General features: G+C 30.6%; 1 protein-coding gene and 1 long non-coding RNA gene across 2 annotated transcripts; both read left to right on the top strand.

The window, feature by feature from the left end:
- Nucleotides 1-16,984: 16,984 nt before the first annotated feature.
- Nucleotides 16,985-17,813, top strand: LOC121173485 (uncharacterized). The gene is made up of 2 exons (XR_005888490.1): nt 16,985-17,278; nt 17,391-17,813. It is a non-coding gene; the product is annotated as an uncharacterized lncRNA (long non-coding RNA).
- A 1,651-nt stretch (nt 17,814-19,464) lies between these two features.
- Nucleotides 19,465-20,549, top strand: LOC100794333 (F-box protein GID2). Its single transcript, XM_014766622.3, has one exon. The coding sequence runs from the start codon at nt 19,739-19,741 to the stop codon at nt 20,171-20,173; it is 435 nt and encodes a 144-aa protein (XP_014622108.1). The 5' UTR covers nt 19,465-19,738; the 3' UTR covers nt 20,174-20,549.
- Nucleotides 20,550-21,798: the final 1,249 nt, after the last annotated feature.

Raw genomic sequence — 21,798 nt, 5'->3', positions numbered from 1 at the left:
GAAGATTTCGTAATTTTTCTTTTGGGCTTGTTTACTTCTTGCATCTCTCCTTGCACTCTTGCTTCTGGCTTCGTGAATATGTTCTCTGCTGCTGTCTTTGGTTCCTTATCACTTCCTAACATTCTCTGTCCCATCAAAAACACCTTATCCTCAAGGTGTTGGGGCTTCAAACTATGGCTTCCAAAAACAATACCGGGATCCCAAGGTCTATTCCGGCGAATTGCACCTTGTTTAGCAGTTGTGCATAGTGCAAAGGCAACTGGTTGGAGCTTGTATACGACCATGGAAGTCTCATAGGACACATGTCCCATCTCAAATAGCGCCATGTCTTTATTTTTCCAAGGCTTGTCATTCGAAACAGTTGCATGGTCATAAAGAGGAATAGTGTTGATGCGCTTGTTGAAGGAAATGGCGGTGCGAACGAGACCGAGATTAGGCAGATAAAGAGCAGGCATAGGAAGTGGACCCAACAATGGTGGAAGGAATGGTTGCACGGGTGCAGGACATGGAGGCCCAGTCGGCATGGGAATCGAAGGCGGCATGAGCGGCGGAGTCGACGTGGGTGACAGAGTCGACATGGGCAGCGGAGTCGACATGGGTGGCGGAGTCAGCATGAGCCGTGGAGTCAACATGAACGGAGTCGATATGATGGCGGCTGGTATCGATGCCTACATAGGGACGAAAGATGAAAAATGTGGAGTGGGATTGCGAAGACTCAGTCACTGAAGAAGGTCATCGATGGTGGTGGCCAAGGTGTCGACGGCAGTGGCGAGGTTGAGTTGACTGAGGATAAGTTTGGCTAAGGCGGCCTCGAGGCGGTCCATGCTAGCGGGAGAAAGTTCGGCGTCCGCCATTTGAGGTGTTGGCTGAAATAGAATGGAAGGTGGTTGCTGATGGAGGGTAGTGTGGAAAGGAAGCAATGAGGAGAGGTGGTTTGGCGGGTGGTGTGGGTTGTGGTGGTTGGAGCTGGTATGGCAACCATTGGAGCTCAATGAAAGCACTAAATGTTACGGGTATGTAACTCAAGAACTGGTTTCGAGGACTAGGGCCTCCATGAGGAAGAAGAAGAAGAAGAAGAGTAAAGGAAATGATTCTATATTTCTCATTGCTCTTGCTTTATATACAATGTTATTTATAATGCTTCCTAATAACTAAATTTGTCCTTTAGCTTGCAGGAATGTTACAAATAACAAAGTTTGTTATCTTTGTCCCCTATTGGCAGACAAAGCTTATTCTAGCAAGATTATACTACCCGTATGGCCACGCTGCTCATACGAAATCCTTAAGGTACGCAAGGTTTTGTAATTCTTCTTTTAGGCTTGTTTACTTCTTGCACCGCTACTTGCACCCTTGCTTCTGGCTTTGTGAATATGTTCTTTGCTGCTGTCTTTGGTTCCTTTATCACTTCCTAACAACATGCAATTGAATTAATATTTTTACACTGTTTTTCAAAATTAAAGTCTGTCTGTTTTTAACTTTGACAGTATTATTTTGATAGAATTGATCTCAAACTATTAAATGTAATTGAGACGTGTGTCTAAATTAATTTACATTAAAATATGGGTCATGAAGAATTGATTTTGATTGTAATTCAACGGACCATTAAACTCTTAGCTCAGACTAAATTACTCTGTCTAAAGCAAAATATTATACGCGTATTATATTCTTTTTTTCTCCTTATACTGCTCATCCAAGGTGGGGGAAAAATGGAAGAATGAAAACGGATGAGTGAACTTTGACTAAAGTACTTGGACGCAATTTTTGTTCAGAAAAACCTTTAGGTTAACTGAATATCATAATTAAACTGTTTTGTAAGTATAAAAAACACAGTTAAAAAATTCAATATTTTTTCTTAATTAAATTGAAATTAAATATTTTTTCCTATTTGTTATATTAATATTTTTAAAAAAAACTTTATTATCAAGATCCTATACTTGACTCAACCAAGATTTTCACTCAAAAGAGAATACTTTAATTACTTTTATAGTTCAATGATGATACAACAATTTTATATTATCATTAAATTATAAATTATTATTGATGTAATTTTTAAAATAATTATCATAAAAGTTAATAAATTTATCTGATAAACTATAATTGAATAGCGTGATTGAATAACGGAGTATGATCTATGTCTTTTATGTTTGCATCAACACATGTTGACAAGCAAACTGAATGTTGGGATAACTGTTCCTCCTAATTCTATGGACCACTTTTGACATATAGGCAGTCAAGAATTTGGACTGTGGTGTGTGCGTGTGCCCGCTGCGGATATGCTTCGACTTTGAAGATTTTGCTACCCAAACCTCAACGTTACTAACTCGTTCACCAATTTCACATGCTGCCACAGCCAGTCTTTGACCTTCAATATGCTGATTCATTATCGTATGTTGATTATTAATTAATGTCATGATTATGATGTATATATCATGGACTTCCTTGCTCGATTAAGTTAGAAACAATTGGATGGGATAGGAGATAATGTAAGGTGTGTTTGACTAACCTTTAAAATCATGGTACACTATGATAAAATGAGTTGATTTTGATTTTAATTAAATTTTACATATTTAGATTATTTTCAAAATTATGATATAAAAAAATCATATGATAAAATTGAAGCGAATAAGAATAACTTCTACTTCTACTAAAATTAATTATACAAATCAATTTTATAAAACTAATTTCATTCAAAATCAATTTTATCACTGTCAATTTAAACACACGTAATTGATTCAAACTGTCGGTAACGTTTGCACCATTCGACACCATACGTCTTTACACTAAAATGTTCAGTAAACTTACCTGCAAACTTCGTATTTGAATATGCTAGTAGCCTAGCTAGTACCACTTATTTGACACACGAGGATCAGTTTGGTACAATTGAAAGCTATTTGCCAGGAATGATCATGTATCTAAACGTTTACACGTGGGTAACTTTGACAATTGAATACAACAACTCAACAAGATAAAAAAAAAACAAAAAAGAAAGAAAAAAGGATGGACATTGAAAACAACCAGCATTGGTATTTGTTACGAACAACCTTTCATGGAAAGCATTATGAATATGCGTTTAACCAATTAGGAGAAAGATAGATAGATGTATGAGTGAGAGAATTAATATAAATGGTGCAAAGTGATTCGTCCATAAGATTAACATAACCACAAGGAGTAAATTAGGAGAAATTAATCCAGTAAGTTGAATAGTTGATCACCTTTTATTTTTTTCTGTACAAGTGAGCTTAAGTCTTCTTGCTCCTAAGCACTAAGGAGTAGAAGAGTAGATTCTTGAAAATGGCACTTAATACTCAAACCAATGCAAGAGCTCTAATATTGGAGTTTATGTCTCAAACAGGGGAGTGTATTAACAATCATATATATATAATGGTTCACCTAAAATAAGGTGGGATCCAAGCTATATATTCGATCGATCATGGAGGATGGAATCAATAAATTGTTTTTTTTGTTTGTTATATATGATGTTATTAGTGCAATATATATCGAAAAGATCTGACTTGTCAATTTTAGTGAGATTCTCCCCTTTTTATTACAATTTTTTCAATAAGTTGTGCTTAATTTAATAAATTGATCTAAAACAGAAATAAATCAAATTTTAATATATAAAATATTAAGTATAATTTTAAATTAACATAAAAGGATCATATTGAGTTAAAAAATAAAAGCAAAAGGATCGTATTATGATAAATAGTTAATAGTAATTTATATATACATCTTAAATGAGCCTTTACTTAATTTAACAAATATTAAAACAAATAGCAAAAAAATGCTTTCTTAAAACTATTTAAATTAACTAGTACGCGTTCATATATGATTTTGACCGTTTCTCGAATGATTTTTTCTTCATCAATTTTTATAAGTTATCCATATTTGTGATCGACCAATTTTCAGGATACGTAAAATTGATTATGAATAAACGTGATTTTACATATTTGATTTTAAATAAACACGAGCTTATTATAATGTGATTTTTATTTGAATAATAGATATTAGAAAATTGATTTTGAGTGTATAGTTACCAAAATGGATTTTAGTATCCATGTATACATATATAATTTAAAATTCAGTAACTTGATTTTTCTTTACAAATACAAAGTATATATATAAAAAAAATACAAATAAGAGAAATAGTTCATATTAGAAAACAACTTAATTTAACATACAATAATAATACTAATTTATTTTCTTGAATTGTCTCATTTGATTCTGTATTGAATCTCCAACATGACCCATCTCAAATGAAGAAACCATAATAGGCAGGGAGTGCTCCATTAGATTTTCATATGCCAAACATGTAAGTCATGGGGTGACTTGTAACTAATGCAAGCAAAAACTGTTAGCTCTTTTTGATTCTTTGTTCGTGATTATTATTAAATGGGAAGGGTATTAAGATATGGGGTAATGAACTTTGTTATGTGATTTGTATAATTATGTAAGCTGTTAAGGTATTACCGGTACCATCTCATTGATAATGTATAATTTTTGTAGGCAGAGTGTCAAGTGCAATTTTCTGTAAGCAGAGAAAAAATGAAACCCTCACACAACTCACAAACACACGCAGCATGAGAAAAATGAAGGACAAAATGAGAAAAAACCAAATTCAAAGTTAAAAATGGATTATCCCTTGAAGCAGAAGCTACCCATAGTAGTTTCACCACAAAATCGATTTTGTGAGATAGAATCATGTTTACTAGAATATCCAAACATGTTGATGGACCATTTTTTCACGTTTGACCAATAGAGATGCACGTTTGAGGGTGGAGAACGCATAACCAAACACGCTCTGAAATCAGCTAATTAATTCGGTTTAGTTTTTAAAACTACTCGTGAACAATATGTCAACACAAGCTTCACTTATAAACAAAATACCATTGATTGTTTATTTTTATATAAAATAAATATTGTTTTTTTAACAGAGTACATAATGTTATATAGACTTCCTTTCGTGCCACAAGAAAGTGGTTACACGGGGTCAACATTTTCATTTTTCAAGCATGGCCGCAGGGGAATGTCATCCTCAATACCTGACTTTGTGATTTTATCTTTGACTTTGATTCCGGTGGGTTTAACCAGGTTAGAGATTGCTTAGTAAAGATACTAACCAAAAAGAATTTGACTACTCAATTTTCATCCAAACTCTGGATTCTTTTTTATTTATTTTCATTTTGTTTCTATTTCTATCGTACAATTTATTAAAATAAATATTATAATCTTTTAAAGATAAAAAACTATAAATTAAAATTATGATATGAGCAGCAACTTAACCATCAAAGCTATCATTAAACTTATTTTAAAATTGAGTAAACTGCCCATTTTAATATATGCATGTGACATCATTTTAATCATTTTGTTAACATCATAAGGCTTATGGGCGGAGATTAAAGAGACAAAACAAAAAAACAGTTTAAAAGGGATATATACACTATTAGTGTGTATATAAACATTATTAGTGTAAAAAAAATTATATTATTAATCAATCATAAATCATCATTGATACATATCTTTTTTTAACCATGTACATATATAATTTGAGATGTTATGTATTTTTTTTAATCATTTTATTGGTACATAATATGTATCCATTATTTTTATTATTAATATGTGTTTAAGAACTTGACCAATCATTTTTTTAGAACTTTTTCCTTAATCATATTTTTTAATCTATACAACTCAAACTCAAAATTAAAAATCGAGTTCATTATCACTCGTATCCACAACTTATTGATTTTTACATATTATATATTTTAGAAAGAACAAATTATATTTGACATTTTCTTAGATTTATTTGATTTCGATGTACACACAATATTCCCCATTGTTAATTCAATGCTCACACCAATCTCCCTCATCGGGAGTGTCAGGGTAATATACAAGAGGGGCTTAGTATATATAAATATTTCCAAACATTAAAGGATATTAGAGTAATATATATTGTATTCATCTCATATTTTTTTTTAATATTTTCAAGCGTAATTACAACCTGCACCACCTATTATGAGTTGAGTTGGAGATCATAAAGAACACTCGCTTGCTTTGCATATCCTTCATGATGTATAATATAATAAAGACTTCAATATTAATAGTGGAACAAAATTGATCGATAGACAGTCAAGTACTGTTCATCCACACATAGAGAGAAAAGTATAAAGGTGATATATTATATAATGCAACAAAAACGAAAGAAAAAAGTTAAAAGTTACACATCAATAAGATGTTTTTACTATAACTGAGAGTTGATATATCATTACTCTTACCAATATTCAGAAAAGTGTAACTGGTTGTTTTTACAATCAGCTTCTACATATATATATATATATATATAACACAAGATTAATGTATGTGGAGGAAGTGAAAACAGAAACAAAACATAAAAAACGTAGAGAAAGATAGAGGCTCAACATCTATGAGTCAAAGACCTAGAAAGAAAAGAACAATTTCAGAACCAAAAATGGAAGAAAATAAGAAGAAAAAAAAAAGTGGAAGAAATTAAGCCATAGTAACAAGCAATTAAGACTAATGTCCAGGGCCTTTTTTGCTAGGTCCAGAAGCTAGTTTATACGCCAAGCTTCGTGCAAATTGACGAGTGCTGGAGTTGTTAGAAGCAACAGCAAATGTTGCCATTCCAAGAGAAGAATCTTCTCCTTTGAAATCCTCACAACCGTCACCTACCGGTGTCTTTAACACCTCTGATCGAAGAACTCTTCCATGCACAGAACAAAATTGCGATGACACCACAAGCACTGTGATAATCATCACAATCCAAAGACTACTCTTCTTCATCTGCATCTTAGTTTTTCCAAACAAGTACTATTCTTTTGAGTATTTAATTTCCTTCTCTTTGAGCCAAGAAATGTAACAGTGTACGAAGTTTTTGCTCTTGTGTTGAGTTGTGTCCTAAACTATGAGATGCTACATAGTTTATATATAGAAATTTTCTGGCAGAGACAGTGAAGCTATTTCCAAGTGGGGTCCTTAAAAGCTGCAAGATGATTTGACTTTGGCCAACTTCTTATGTATTTCGTGTAAAGCTATTTGAAAATTTATTTGTGTGGGGTTAATTACGGCTTGCCGCAAGGCTCCACCTGCAGAGAAAGAATTGGTTGCTTTGAATTCTTCCAATATTGTTAAAATTTGACTTTACACTGTTACCGATACACTGATGCTACTACTCAAAATGTTAAATTTTCAGAACGTAGATGTCCGGTTTGCAATTGAAATTGCTATGACAAGTATTTTAATACAGATTCAATGAATAGAAACAAAAGTAATAATCTGATCTTTTCTATTCAATGAATAGAAACAAAAGTAATAGAAACAAAAGTAATAGGAAGGTTAGTGAAATATAGTCTACTAGCATAAAAACATGCTTTAGCATGTCCACGTTGAATCCATTGTTTCACACGGTTTTTATGATTCTATGGTTTTATGTACAATTTGTTACACCTTGCATGCTCACTACTTTTTTTGTAATTTTTTAATGCTTGTGTTCCATTTTTTCATGTCACGATGGTTGAAAAACAATGACAAGGTGGATCTGAAATTTGGTGCCATAGGAAAAGCCACATACACGTTTGGTTGAACTGTCACCTCCTTTGAGTTCACGGCGGTGCTTGGGGCACCTGAGGTGTAGCTATTCCTATGAAAATCACGCGGATATATGTGTGCTTAACACCAAAAGATGCAGCAAGGCTTGCAAATTTATCGGATCACAATCACAATACTCGAGCTCAAAGGTCCTAACCTAATGTGAGAGACTTAGTAGTTTCCTATTAGATATTGTTATTACCAATGTTATGATTTACCGTCAAGGGTGTGGATCAATCCATAAATGAATGGTTTTAAATTTAAGTTTTGAATATATGTAATCATGTTAAAAATTTAATAACTCATTTGAAATTTTTTATTCTAATAATTAATGTGGACTAATATTATAAGATAATTATATTATTTATTTAGAATTTTATTTTATGTGATCAAATTAAAGTTATAAAGATTTTATTATGAAATAAAGAGGTTCTAGTTGAGGAAGAATCATGAAGTTACCGATTATCTATGGATTCAGATTTCAGTACGTTTATTTAATCAATCATTATGGATCCAGATATCCCTAAAATTCTTTTTGATAATCTAACGTAATATGTTCTTGGTGATTATTGATATTTTATAAGTATCTTCTAAAATGTAATATCATCAACTTTTGGTATTTATAATAATTTTATCTAAATTGAGTATGATTGTTTCTGATAGATAATACTTATGTGTGTAAAATAAACCCATATTTTAATTTGTTAGAGACAATCTTTTTCCAAGAATTAAACCTCAATATCATATGTAAAGAAACTCTAATACAGTTAGGAAAGAGATTTTACATCTAAATAGTTGAGAAACTAAAATGAAAACTAGAACTCTTTCATAAAATTAGGAAAGTAAAATCTTTAATAACAAAAAAGATGTCTTTTTACAGATATAAGGAAAGTAGAAATATAGAGCCTCTGTATTTAAGAGGAAAAAATCATAATCATATTTCTTAAATTTTGAAACACGAGTTAATCTATTTAGTTAAATCTTTATGGATCTAATCAAAATACAGTTCACAACATGGTTGTAAAATTTTAATTTATAATTACTACACCTACCTCTCAAACTTATATAAGAAAAATAAATTAAAACTAGTCTCACTCCCTATCATTTTTTTAAGATGTTGTCTAAGGAAAGCGTATTGGTTTTAGCCATAGATATATTATTTTTGTACAGCCATATAGATCATAACTAATAAAAAAAATGGCAGACACCCTATTATCTGTTGCGCGTGTATTAAATGATTAATGTTTTTTCTATCCGGAAACATTAGTGTTATATATATGCATTAGTAAAGTAATTAAAACAAAGCATATCTAGTGTAGCCAGCAAAAACTATGTACTTTTCTAATCTAGAGAAAAGTACTTTATGATACCATGAATCACCAGCCAGAAGAAGAAAAAATCTATCTCTGATTTTAATTTCTTAGTCAAAATCTCACTCTTCTTCTCACATGTGTCCTTAATGTACCTATGCATTGATCACCTTCCTTTACAGTTCAACAATATCCGATTTTAGCTTGCTTTGTAGTTTAGTTTTGTTACAACTTGGAAGAATGTTCACATGAGAAATGTTTTCAATACAAGACTTTTATGGAGGAATGATCCTGGCGTCGTGTGCGTTGGTACATAGCTAGCTCAATTTTGGTAACATAAAGATAGAAATTAAGCCATTGAGGACTATGAAGTGAAGGACCACGAAATCAACGAAATCTATTTTCCCTGCTTAATCTGACCTTCGACCTTTCCAGTGCCGCAAAACTTGAATAACAACTCCCTTGCGTTTTATGTAATTCAAAATATGCATACAATCTTCACCTACAAAATTGTTGCATAATCAGGGAACACAACCGTGCCTACCCCCCAAGCTTTTTTTATCTTCTCCTATTCTTTAGAAAGGCGATTTCGAAAATCCGAAAAGGTCTTCGAATTGTTTTATTAATCATATTGTGTTATCAATTTGCAATTGACATGAATATATACTGCGCCAATTGTTATTCTTAGATCATATTGTTGATTGCACTGTTGTTAATTAGGGGCAATCATGCATGCAACTAATACTTGCTTAACTCAGTTACAGTTTTTTTTTTTTTAACCATTGGTATTCTTCCGTTAAAAACCAAGAACTAATCTCTCAAAATATTAAAATTCATTTAAGGATTGATTTCTTCTAATATATACTAACTTCATATTTTAGTCACTTAATTATGTTTTGGGTGACCCATGCTCCCAATTATTTATAACTAACAAACTTTAGTTACATTTTAAGGTGTTTTTGATACTATCACCAATTAAAATTATACTTTTTATCTCACTCTTCTATATAGTTAGGATTTGTATTAAAATTAGTATAAATAATTAGAATTGAACTTCAAAAAAAGAACAAAAGAACGTATCCAAATATTGTCCTCCATGGATACCCTTCATCGCACACAAAAGTCATTTACACAATTCAGACGTAGCACTTGCATCCATAGATCACGTGCAAAAGAAATTAATTGCCACTTGACTCTGAAGGTCCAAATCAACCCAAGCTTCTCGCACAACCTAACAAACCACTCGGCAAGATATTACAAAAGATCACACGGGGGCATTACAATACACTCGAATTTTTTTGCTGGTACAATCTAAAGTCAAACGTTTGAATAGAGCATATCCCAAAATTTCTATTTTCTTGAGCATATATAGGGCAAGCCCTATGCCCTTTTTTTTAATTCAAGAAGCTCTGTATCTTTGTTTTAGTTTAATTTTCGTCTATTTGATCCCCGAGTACTTCTATATTTATATATTTCACAAGTTATTTGTTAAATTATCATATACTCCCTTTCTCTTATAATAATCATCTCAAGAAAAAAAAATTGTCTTAAAATAATAATTATTTTAATTTTTTAATGTAATAATAATTATATTTTTTACTTATATCTTGTATAATATTAATTTTATAAGTAAAAATCTAAAACTAAATTAATGATAATAAGATTAATTTTTTAAAATTATTATTTTCTTTTATTTATTTATTAGATTTCATTGGTCTGTATAAAATAATTTGGAACGATGATTACAATGGAAGGGAGAGACTACCTTATATGAAGAAGCCATTGACTCCACATGAGCCCATATCGTGTTCGAAAATTAAGATGCAATTTATTATCATGTTTAATTTATGAGCCCTTCTGAAGCATGAGATTGATAAACTGGGTTTTTATAACCCGTTGTTTTCTAGTTTACTAAAAGACAAAAGCTTAATGGTACGTCAACGCAATGTGTTTCTTTGGAGGCCTTAAAAATTGTTGTTGTCGACAATAAATAATTGTCAACTATTTCAAGTTGAAGTCATGCAATCTCGTGAGGCTAGTGTAACAATATTTCTTATCAAGGAGTGTTACTAATTAATAATGATTTTTGGTTTTATAAAAGAAGTGGTGATCGAATACAGACAGGCTGGTTAATAAAATAGGCATATGTTATGTACGTAATTAATATACTTTGTGTGACTTTTCTCGAAAAAATATTCTGTGTGTGACTTTGGCTTCTGAAACGTGAATAACTCGTTCTTGCGACTTGTGTGAATCAAAGGGTAGTTGGTGACGTTATTAAATTTCTGAAACAAGTGCTTCCCCATCCAGATCTTCATCTATACTCACAAGTAAAATGTGTAAAGCCCCATACCAGCTAATATAGAAAAAATAATCCGATATTCCTTAATCCTTATCTGATATTTTAATCTTAAACCAAATATTTGATTATTGTTGGAAGTGGATGGGTTACTTGGGTAGATTGAAGTGCTTAAAAAATATGCTAGAATGTGTTATAATTTGTACCAACAAATCCCTGAAGCCGTACCTAGGGTCAGCGCATAATTTGAGCTTGTCTTGTTCTCTATTTCAAAAAAGAAAATGTTGCTTCTATCATTTACTTGGATTAAATCTAATCCAATTAAAATCCTATAAAATATTTGATGAAAATAGGTCGACTTGATTTCTTAATTTAATATTATGGATATTTAAATTATATAATTTAAAATGTAAATTACAATTAATGTATATTTTAAAACAAATAATATTAATATAAATCTAATACCAAAATATGAATATTGTAAAAAATATTCTTTATTGAAATGATCTAAAATATAACTCAAGTTTATCTTCAAAATATACGAAATATATTTTAGGACAAAATAAGAATATTAAACGAGATGATCATATACATTACTATCAAGATATTGCTTTCTTCGTACAACTTTGTATTATTAAAAAAAATTAAAAATCAAATTTGATAATTAATATAATAAAAAATTATAAAAACGTGTTTAAATAATATAACTCAACGAGTGTAAATATATAGGAATTTATGTAGATACATATAACTTTAGCTATATAACTTTTATACGGTAATTATATAGATTTTTAATAAATGATAATAACTTGTCACCTGTGCCCTTTCTTTTACATATTTTTTATAAAATAAATTATTAAAAAATTAATAAAAAATATAACACTACTACAACTTTAAAGGACCGAAAGAGCAAAATGTTAACAAATAACAAGAATAAGATAAATGATGTTGGTTTTATTTGAAATTATCACAATTTTTCTACAACAAAAAAGATATAAAAACTGCAGGAAAAAATAAATAACGAAATAGAAAGAAATTAAAAAATAAAGATTTATTTAAAAAGATATTATGAAAACTTAAATCAGATTATGTTATTTTTTAGATGTTCCATCTTTCCTCTTCAATTTCCTCCAATATATAAGTGTCGTATGTTTAGATAAGTATTGGTAAAATTGATTTTTAATATTCATGTTTAAATGATTTTGTTTAAAATAAATTTTAAAATAAATTTGAGTATAAATTTTCTGATTTAATTCAAAAATTGCTTAAGCAGTTCATAATCAATTTTAAACGCATTAGAGTAAGTGTCACTAGCAAATAGAACAAACAAATAGTAGTTAACAGCATGTTGCTTTCCTGTTTACACAAAATCGATTCACGTGAATCAGAAGCTAGAAGTACTCATAGCTTCTTAAACATGGAATGTGGAAAGAGAATCATATATAGATCCAAGTTTTTTAATCTTTTCCAAACAGCCGCAAAGATCACCAAATCAAGAGAACAAAACGGAGATGAAGTATCTTCCGAGTTTGACCTTGTTCACCCAGCACCATGCACTCTCCCTCGTTATCTTCATTCTTGTCTTGATTTTCTTCACATCATCATTGCTTGCGGAAGCCTCAAGGCCTCAACCGCGAGCGTTTCAGCGTTCACCTGTTTCTGTCCCCATCAACCACTTCCACATGGCTCGAGTTTTATCGGGTCCTAGTCATGGAGGAATTGGTCATAAACTAATTTCTTAAAATGCTAGCTACATCTTCATTAATTTCAGACAATAACACGATTTCTTCGAGGCTTCTCGATCGTCTTCCACTTTAGTGCTTATGCTTAAAAATCTACCCTCGAGGTGTGATATGGTTGACAGATAGATAACTATTTTTCTTAAGGATGTTGTTAAAGATTGAATTTCCAATCTAATAGAGCATTTGTTGAATTAACATATCAATCTGTTAAATGAATCTTAGTTGTTGTCTTTCTTTCAGCTAGAGATCATACCCAAGTTCAACAAAAGCAAAAATTCTACCATCTGCAATGCATATTTGGAATAGAAGGAACAAAAGGTACATCGTCATGCATGTGAATTTCTTATGTATTGAAGTTTATATACCTCTTGGAATGTCCTTACCATGTATTGACATTAATTAAACACAGGAAAGGCTATTAATGTCTTATGTTTTAGAAGTAATGATCTGAATAGTGAGTTATGCTTATAACTGGGGACTGATCTGACGGGGAGATTGTATCGATCACTATGTTTTGACCGTAGGATCGCTGGTTGTTTTTAGTTTGTAATGTATCAAGATAGCTGAAAAACATATACTTCTATATGATATTGATAGATATACCAAAGATGTTTAAAATTTGTTTTTCTCACATGAAATTAGAAAAATTATAAAGAATGATGCTTGCTGGTTAAGTTTTTCTGTTCTTTTGCATTTGCAGGTCATGGATATCTATATATAGTAGATTTTTAGAAGTTTGTTAAGATACAAGAATGAGAGAGAAGAAATTAGGCTTATTACTGTAGACAACAAACAGCATAAGAGTACAAGAATGTTCTTGCCATGATGATTGTAAATTTGTTCGAACAAAAGTTGTAAAAATAATAATAACAGATACGGGTTTTCTTTTATAAGCAAAATCTATTGATAAGAGTGTATGATATATATAAAAAAACTTCGTACCCCATTGCCCGGAGACTCTTCGCTATGCGAAGGTATGGGGGAGGGATGTTGTACGCAGCCTTACCCTTGTATATGTAAAGAGACTGTTTCCGGATTCGAAACCATGACCAACAAGTCACCAAGGCACAACTTTACCGCTGCACCAGGGTGTGTTCTTGCCTATTTACATCTGAAGAACCGAAAGAATTATCAGGCATCTAGTTACATATATTATCCCAAAAGGAAATAAATCGCAAAGTCTTCTAATTACACAAGACGTGCGTACTGGTCGATCTTCAACTTGAAAATTAACAACTCAACTTTAATACATTGATATGTTGATATATAATAGATTAAAATAACCACGCAACCATGGTATTAGGTAAGGGTTTATTATCTAATCTTAAAACTATAACATTATTTATAATAAGGTGGAATGATCACATATGTTTGAAGACAGCTGCTATTTGGTACGAAACTTCGCTGCACGAATAGCACGAGCAGTAATATCGGACAGTTAACCTTTTTTAAAAAGATATTGATTGAAAAAGAAAGCAAATAAAAAAAATGGAATTTGATGAACTGTTCGTGTAGTTTTCACGAAAAATATTTGGTACCTTCCAGCATTTTCCATGTTTTAAATATGTTATCACGCGTGGAGTGTCCTTTCTTTCTCAAATTGACCTGTCTCACCAAAAATATGTTAACAAACTTATCCTATTTGTGTTTCAAAACCTAGAGCCTTATTTATTATTCTAAGAGTATATATATAACAGTGAATGTGTTTTATTTCCCTTCCTTAATACTCCTTCTAAATTAAATAAAAAGAGAATTATTTGTACCAAATCAAATGCGAGCTTCTTTTCTTCCTTCATCTAAATGACGCAGATGTAGAAGAGTGTGAGCTAAGAGGTGTACATACTTTAGCTTGATAAGCATTAATTAAAAATAATGGTCTGACTTAATCAACTTGAGAATTTGCCCCACTTAATTAACTATCGATAGAACTCAGTATGCTTCCACTTCTAAAAAATTTCAGAAAGAGAAAGAAAAAGAAAAAAGTAAGGAAGCCATAAGCTTACCTAGTGAGCATGCTTCGCGTGCAGGGTGCATCTAACGCAAAGAATTGTTATAATTCAAATTTCACAAAAAAAGAAGAGAATTGTACGTTATTTCAATTGAATATTAAGGAGTCTAACTCTTCAATAACAAAATGAATAGCTAGTCATCAATAGAAAAAAAAAACTGCAACACAAATATTAATAACCAATATAATGCATGTCACATTTCTAATTTTAATATACAGATATCATTTCACGCACTCCAACGAATGATTAAAGTTAACAAAAATTATGCATAAAAAAAACAACATGTGTACCAAAAAAAATTGAACAAAAATTACCGGTTACATTCGTTCTTCGCTTTTCTATGCAATGATGAGTGGAAGGCCATTTAATATAATTATATACTAAAAATTAAATTTAAGACCATTACTTAAATTACATCAATCACATATTATTTGATCTACCCGCTAGATACCCATCATTATTTATCTCTTATATATAAGTGGTGACTTGTGTAAAATTAACAAGTATGGGTTAAAACAACTCTTAGATTATTATGCATTTGAACATGCTATCAATGACAGTACTTTGATTGAAAGTTTTTTTAAAACATTTTTCTTAGAATAAGATTACTCCCGATCAAGGTGAAGACATGCACGTGCTATACGCTGTACAGAGGCGGAATTGAAAGGGGATGGGATTTCCTTTGTTTTTAGGCAATGAGACTTCTCAAGAGAACATGAAATATCATAAAAGTGATAAAAAAAGACAAATGTTCTGAATTTTCTTGTTTAATTTCATTATATTCTATAGTTATAATTAGAGAAAAATATAGCATTCCAGAGTCTGCCTTCCTATCTATGTAAATTACACGTTATTACTTATTACGAATATAATGTCAATGTTAGGGTGAAGATAAAATATAATATCTGTTTTCGTACTAAAATAAAAAAACCCAGATTCAAATTCATACTTGTGTAAATAACATCTTTAATATGTGTATCTTTATTTATTGGGTACTTATTTTGTTGGAATATTTACTGGGTACTTACGTGCAGGTTGCTATCTCTTTTTAGTTGTTGCTATTGTTAAGCACCTTATTAATATTCTGCTTGATCTTTGCACTCCTCGTGACAAAGCCTTGCTTTTAATCTAAATACTCTTTTGCTGTGCAAAAAAAATAAATTGCCGGGTAACTTTAATATATAACATTTCTAAATGTATTTATTTCATAAACTATGTCATTACAATGTACACTCAAAAAAAAAAAAAACACCATTACAATAACAACATTGATGATGAAAAACAAAAAAAAAATATCACCGATCAAAACTTGCCTTTGTGGGCCAAGGTAATACTCAATTAGATTCATACTTATCATAAAACTATTAAATTATGTTCATTTTTTCATTCCTGTGAGTAAATTAAGAAATATAATCTAATATTTTATCTTAATTAATCATATAAACATAACAAAATTCTCGTAGGTATATTTTATCACATTAAATATGATTAATCACAACTAATATTTTTAAATGTGATTTTTTTTATACTTAATATATAGACCTAATTAATTAAAGATGTTGTGGCTATTCTTTAATTAATTAAATTATATTAATCACTTAACATTAATTCTTAATAAGAACTAAATATTTACATAATATTATAAATAATGTAAATAAATTGAATAACATTGCATAAAAATATTCAAGATAACTTCACATGTATAAAATCATAAAATCATACACACAAAACTTCAAAAGTAAATAAATAATATATGCATATGATTATCCAATATTTAAAACATATAGGCTCTTAACCATTAAATTTAATGTGCATAAATTATTTAGTTTAATATTGCATATAAATAATTCAAACACACTAATATGTAAGTTTACCCTTTCAAAAAGTTTACGCTTTTAATATTTAAAATATTAAACTCACTTTCAAGAAGGAGAGGATCCAGAATCTTCCTTCCTCTTTATTTTATTTTAATATATATATATATATAAAAGTTTACGCTTTCAAACTTCTTTTTTAGGCTTTCAACCGTGTCATAATGTATCTTATTCTAAAGAACCATTACACTATTCATCTTTCTTCTCTACTTTTCTTTTCATATTTAATATAGCAGAACAATGTTACCCCATATAATACCAAAACAAAAGCAAGACAGAGGCATTTTAAGGCTCTGATACTAAATGTAAAATCTATACATACTGATCTAAACATGCAAATGAATTTAAGTCATATTCAGATCAAACAACGGAAGCTAAAAAAAGCACAAGCATACCTGCAGCCATTGCAGATCAAACACGAAGTGGCGCAAGTAGGAACCCAAAGGTAACTTTGTTTTTTCATACTCTTACTCACTATCTGAATAAATGATCTATTTTAATGAATAGAGAAGTAGGTTTCCTGATACAAAACTAAGAACACCTCATCTTATGTATAGAGTTTGTCTATCACAGAGCTCAACCGAGTTGTACTAGAACGTGGATTTGAAGATAGAGATAGGGATGTGAGTTTGTTATTGAACGTGACAGAGATGAGGATTGAACGTGAGAAAAATAGACCAGATTTAAGAAATAAATTCCCAAAAATCCCGCAACGAAAAAAAAGAATAGTAGAAGGAGAACATGGACCGATCCGAACATTCCATCATAATATGTGTATCTTTATTTACTGAGTACTTATTTTGTTGGAATATTTACTGGGTACTTACGTGAAGGGTTGCTATCTCTTTTTAGTTGTTGCTATTGTTAAGCAACTTATTAATATTCTGCTTGATCTTTGCACTCCTCGTGACAAAGCCTTGCTTTTAATCTAAATACTCTTTTGCTGTGCAAACACAATAAATTACTGGGTACTTACCCAACATGCTGTGTTTAAGTGTTTACCCCTAACCCTTATTTAGCCCAATTACCCGCAACAAATGTACAAGAACTAGCTCTGGAAATAAAAAGTAGCACATAGCACAAACTACATTACATATCTTTTTTTATATACATAGGAATTTGAATACAGTATGAAAAAAATTTATAATATTCATGTATTCTATTTAATTAATTGAATTAGATTTCTTTTGTGGTTGCATGCCTTTTAGTTCCTACCAAAGGGCAACAGGAACTGTCCATAATGGAAATCCGCTTATAAGAACACCAGAAAAATAAAAATAAAAAATTGGTTAATGTAGGGGTTTCAATGCATTGTATCAACGGAGGAATAACCTAAAGTTACAAGTTGAGAGGTTCATGTACCTTCATTGAATAAACCAATAATATACTGCCATATGTACAAAATGTTTTTAACTTTTTTATTTTAATATTTTATTTTTAAAATTGAGTTCATAAAAGTTACATATTTATAAAATAGCCCAATGAACTAGTTTGCAAAATTTAAAAATTTCATGTATTTTGTTCCCTACGTACTGTGTTCAATTCATTGTTTTCCCATTCTTTGTCAAGAAAATTGAACCTAAACTTGTGCCACAACTGACAGCTTCAATTCATCTTCGTCACTTAAAGCTCTTATTGCAGTTTTTCAATTCTTTAAAATTTAAAATGTAACCACCTAACTACTTCCAATTCAAACTGCAATAGTATTTTATTAAACTTTCATGTATTATCAATATAAAGAATGATTCCAAGTATACTTTTTAAAATAATTATTAAAAAATAATAAACTTAGCATATATAATAATATGTGATTGAATAATAATATATAAAAAATCTATACTATAATTTATGTTAATTAAATTATTTTGGAATATTTTTTTATTAGACCATGCATGTGAATATTTGTTTAGATGACAATTAACTATGCGTATATTATAATTAAATTAACAACAATTGTTATTTAATGACTTCTATTAAAAATTACTTGTCATAGTACCATATTAATCAATTTGGAGTTCAAAAAAAAATGTAGATCAATTTGCTTAACTACTCTCTTTTTTTGACAAAAAATTGCTTAACTACTAACTGCTACTATTGTGTAACTTTTAATTGACGCAAAAAATTATTAATTCGAAGGGTGATGAGTCATATCAGCGTTGAAAACTCTGTTCCCATTGTAAAGTGTTTTCTATATGTGTCGGTATTCAAGCCAAATATACTAGAATAATTGATGGCAAAGGACAAAAGTTGAAATAAAAATAAAAGGCAAGCACCCTTGATGTGGTCCCATTGAGAGTGGAGATAAAAACAAATAACAGGAGCTCATGACAAATTCCTCAATTACTCAGAAGAATCAAAGGATTTCGAAGAAGAAAAATAGTTTAAAAATATATTTTAAATTCTCATAAATATAACTATTAAACTTTAATGTTCCATTTTTTTCTTGCTAGTTTTATCTTTTATAAATTTTACAACACTTCTCATCATGTAATAATATTATTGATATAAGGGATAGTTATTTATATTTTTTAAAATTCTGACTTTGAGTATAAATTATGTTGGTAGAAAAATATTCAGCATGTGTTTACGATTCTTAACGCGGATTAATATTTTTTTACTACGAATATTTACCAGCAAGACAGTAGTAAAAAAAATTATATTTAATAATAATATAATGTTATCTGCGTATGAAAAAAACAAAAAGCAGAAGAATCAAAGGACATTTCAGATTTGAGAAACAGGAACAGCTGCTCCTCCTAAGTCCTAAATTTAACTTGTTTCCACAGAACAAACATCTCCGCATTCACACAATACTCACAAATCCCATTGCATTATCACCTTCCTCAATCACAAAAAAGCCTTTCTTATTTCTTATTCTCCGCTTGCAATCACCAACACAGCAAAGATGAATAACAGGAACACGAAAAAGGCAAAGCTTATTATTAAGGAAGAGGAAGATGAGACACGTGGCGGAAGCGTGTACTTAGACGACAACGTTTTGTCCGAGGTGCTTCGGCACGTGGACGCGCGGTCGTTGGCGATGGCTGGGTGCGTGAGCAAGCAGTGGCAGAAGATGGCGCGTGACGAGAGGCTCTGGGAACTGATCTGCACGAAGCAGTGGGTAAACACAGGGTGTGCTGAGCAACAGCTACGATCGCTGATCCTCGCCCTCGGAGGCTTCCGTCGCCTCCACGCGCTCTACCTCTGGCCTCTCTCCAAGCCCCACGCGCCTCCCAAACCTCTTTGGGGCAAGGACGAGGTCCACCTCTCCCTCTCCCTCCTCTCTATTCGTTACTTCGAGAAGATGAATAATTTCCTTAGCACCAAAAAAAACACATGACTTTGTCTGTCTCTGGCGGCAAATTTTAATTTGGTTAGTTTTTTTAGAAATGTCAAAATCTTGCTTTCCTTTTCCTTCACGTTTTCCCAATTATTGAGGCAATCTTATATTCCTTTTATTTGTTTTTGCTTTTTTGGCATTGTTTCAGGTTTGGCCTTTTTGTGCGATATTTTATTTTCGGTTTTATTAGCTATTGAATGCAATTGAGCTAAGCTGGTTGTGTAAATTGAGAAATTAATGAATTGTCCAATATGGACGTAGCATTATAGTTTGAAAAAGAAAATTCTTAGGTTGATTAATTTTACTATACCGTATGAAATCCCTGTGTGATACAATGTTTAATGAATTGAATTGAATTGAATTGGTTATTTTGTGTGGTTTGCAAAATAGTTTAGCGCTTGGATATTATGTGGTTGGAAAGACTAAAAAGAGATATTTATTAGTTTTTTCGTTTCAAAATAATTGCTATATTGATTTATTTTATATACAGCACTGAAAAATAATAAATAAATAAGAATAATAATTTTATATTATTAATAATCGTTAATATTATAGAAATATAAATAAAAAATAGTTAATATCACGTTTAAAAGTTAAATGGACAATTATTTTAAAATAATTTTTTTCTTATATAATAATTATAATGGAACGAACGAATTGAATTATTCTCTAGGGAAGGGGAATAAGAATTGGGAGTGGGAATGGAATTAATGAGATTGAGAAGGGATGGGGTTGTTCATTGCTGTGATTTTGTGACGGATAGAAGGGGACAAAAGCAAAGGGCTTTGTTGTAATAAATGTCTGGGTCTGCCTAAGTTTTTCTGGCATTATTGTCGAATGGGTCCTGCAAAAGCCATTTTTTTTTTCTCAAGGCACGAGGTTTGTCGCATCTGTGCGCACTATTCTGTGTTCCGTATGCTGAACTATCTTTCGGCTCTGGGTTTGTGAAGAACATTGACCGTTTTGGACGAATACCAAGTTTTTCTTCTTTTACTCTTTCCATTTTTCTCTGATTTTTTTTTAAGGACGCCAACACCATACAGTTTTTCTGATTAACCCATTTTAGCGCTAATTACTAATGAACTGTTTATGTTTGATTTAGATAGCAATGAAGACAATGATGAGTGAAATATTTTTCAAAATTATTTTACATGAAAAAAATTGCTTTTATTTAATTGCGTAAAAAGCGGGGGGAAAACATATGTATAAATTGAGATAAATATTTTAAATAATAAGATATAATAAAAACATGGATTTTGAGAAAAATATTTTAAATAATGAATAAGATATAATAGAAACATGGATTTTGTCTTTATATTCTTCTCTCCTTTATTTTTCATCCAATTTCATATGAAATATACACTGAACGTGTTTGGTTTCATTGCATGAAGTATTATAATTAATTTTTCTCCCATCAAATGTGATTTTAGAAAAGATACATATATTTTTACTGTTAGATAAAATTAATTTTTGCTCTAGATCTTAATTTAACTACAAGTGACAAAAACTAAATAAAGTTTATCGATAAAAATTATCTAAACATAAATTAATTCACGTGAAAAGCAATTTTAACCAAAAAAAATTCAAAATCAATTTGTAAAGGTTCACCCAACACACACTGAACT

The sequence above is a fragment of the Glycine max genome, chromosome 14 (assembly GCF_000004515.6).
Source record: "Glycine max cultivar Williams 82 chromosome 14, Glycine_max_v4.0, whole genome shotgun sequence".
NCBI lineage: Eukaryota > Viridiplantae > Streptophyta > Magnoliopsida > Fabales > Fabaceae > Glycine > Glycine max.
The sequence above is the reverse complement of the archived record's forward strand: the minus strand, read 5'-3'. Positions and strand labels throughout refer to the sequence as shown.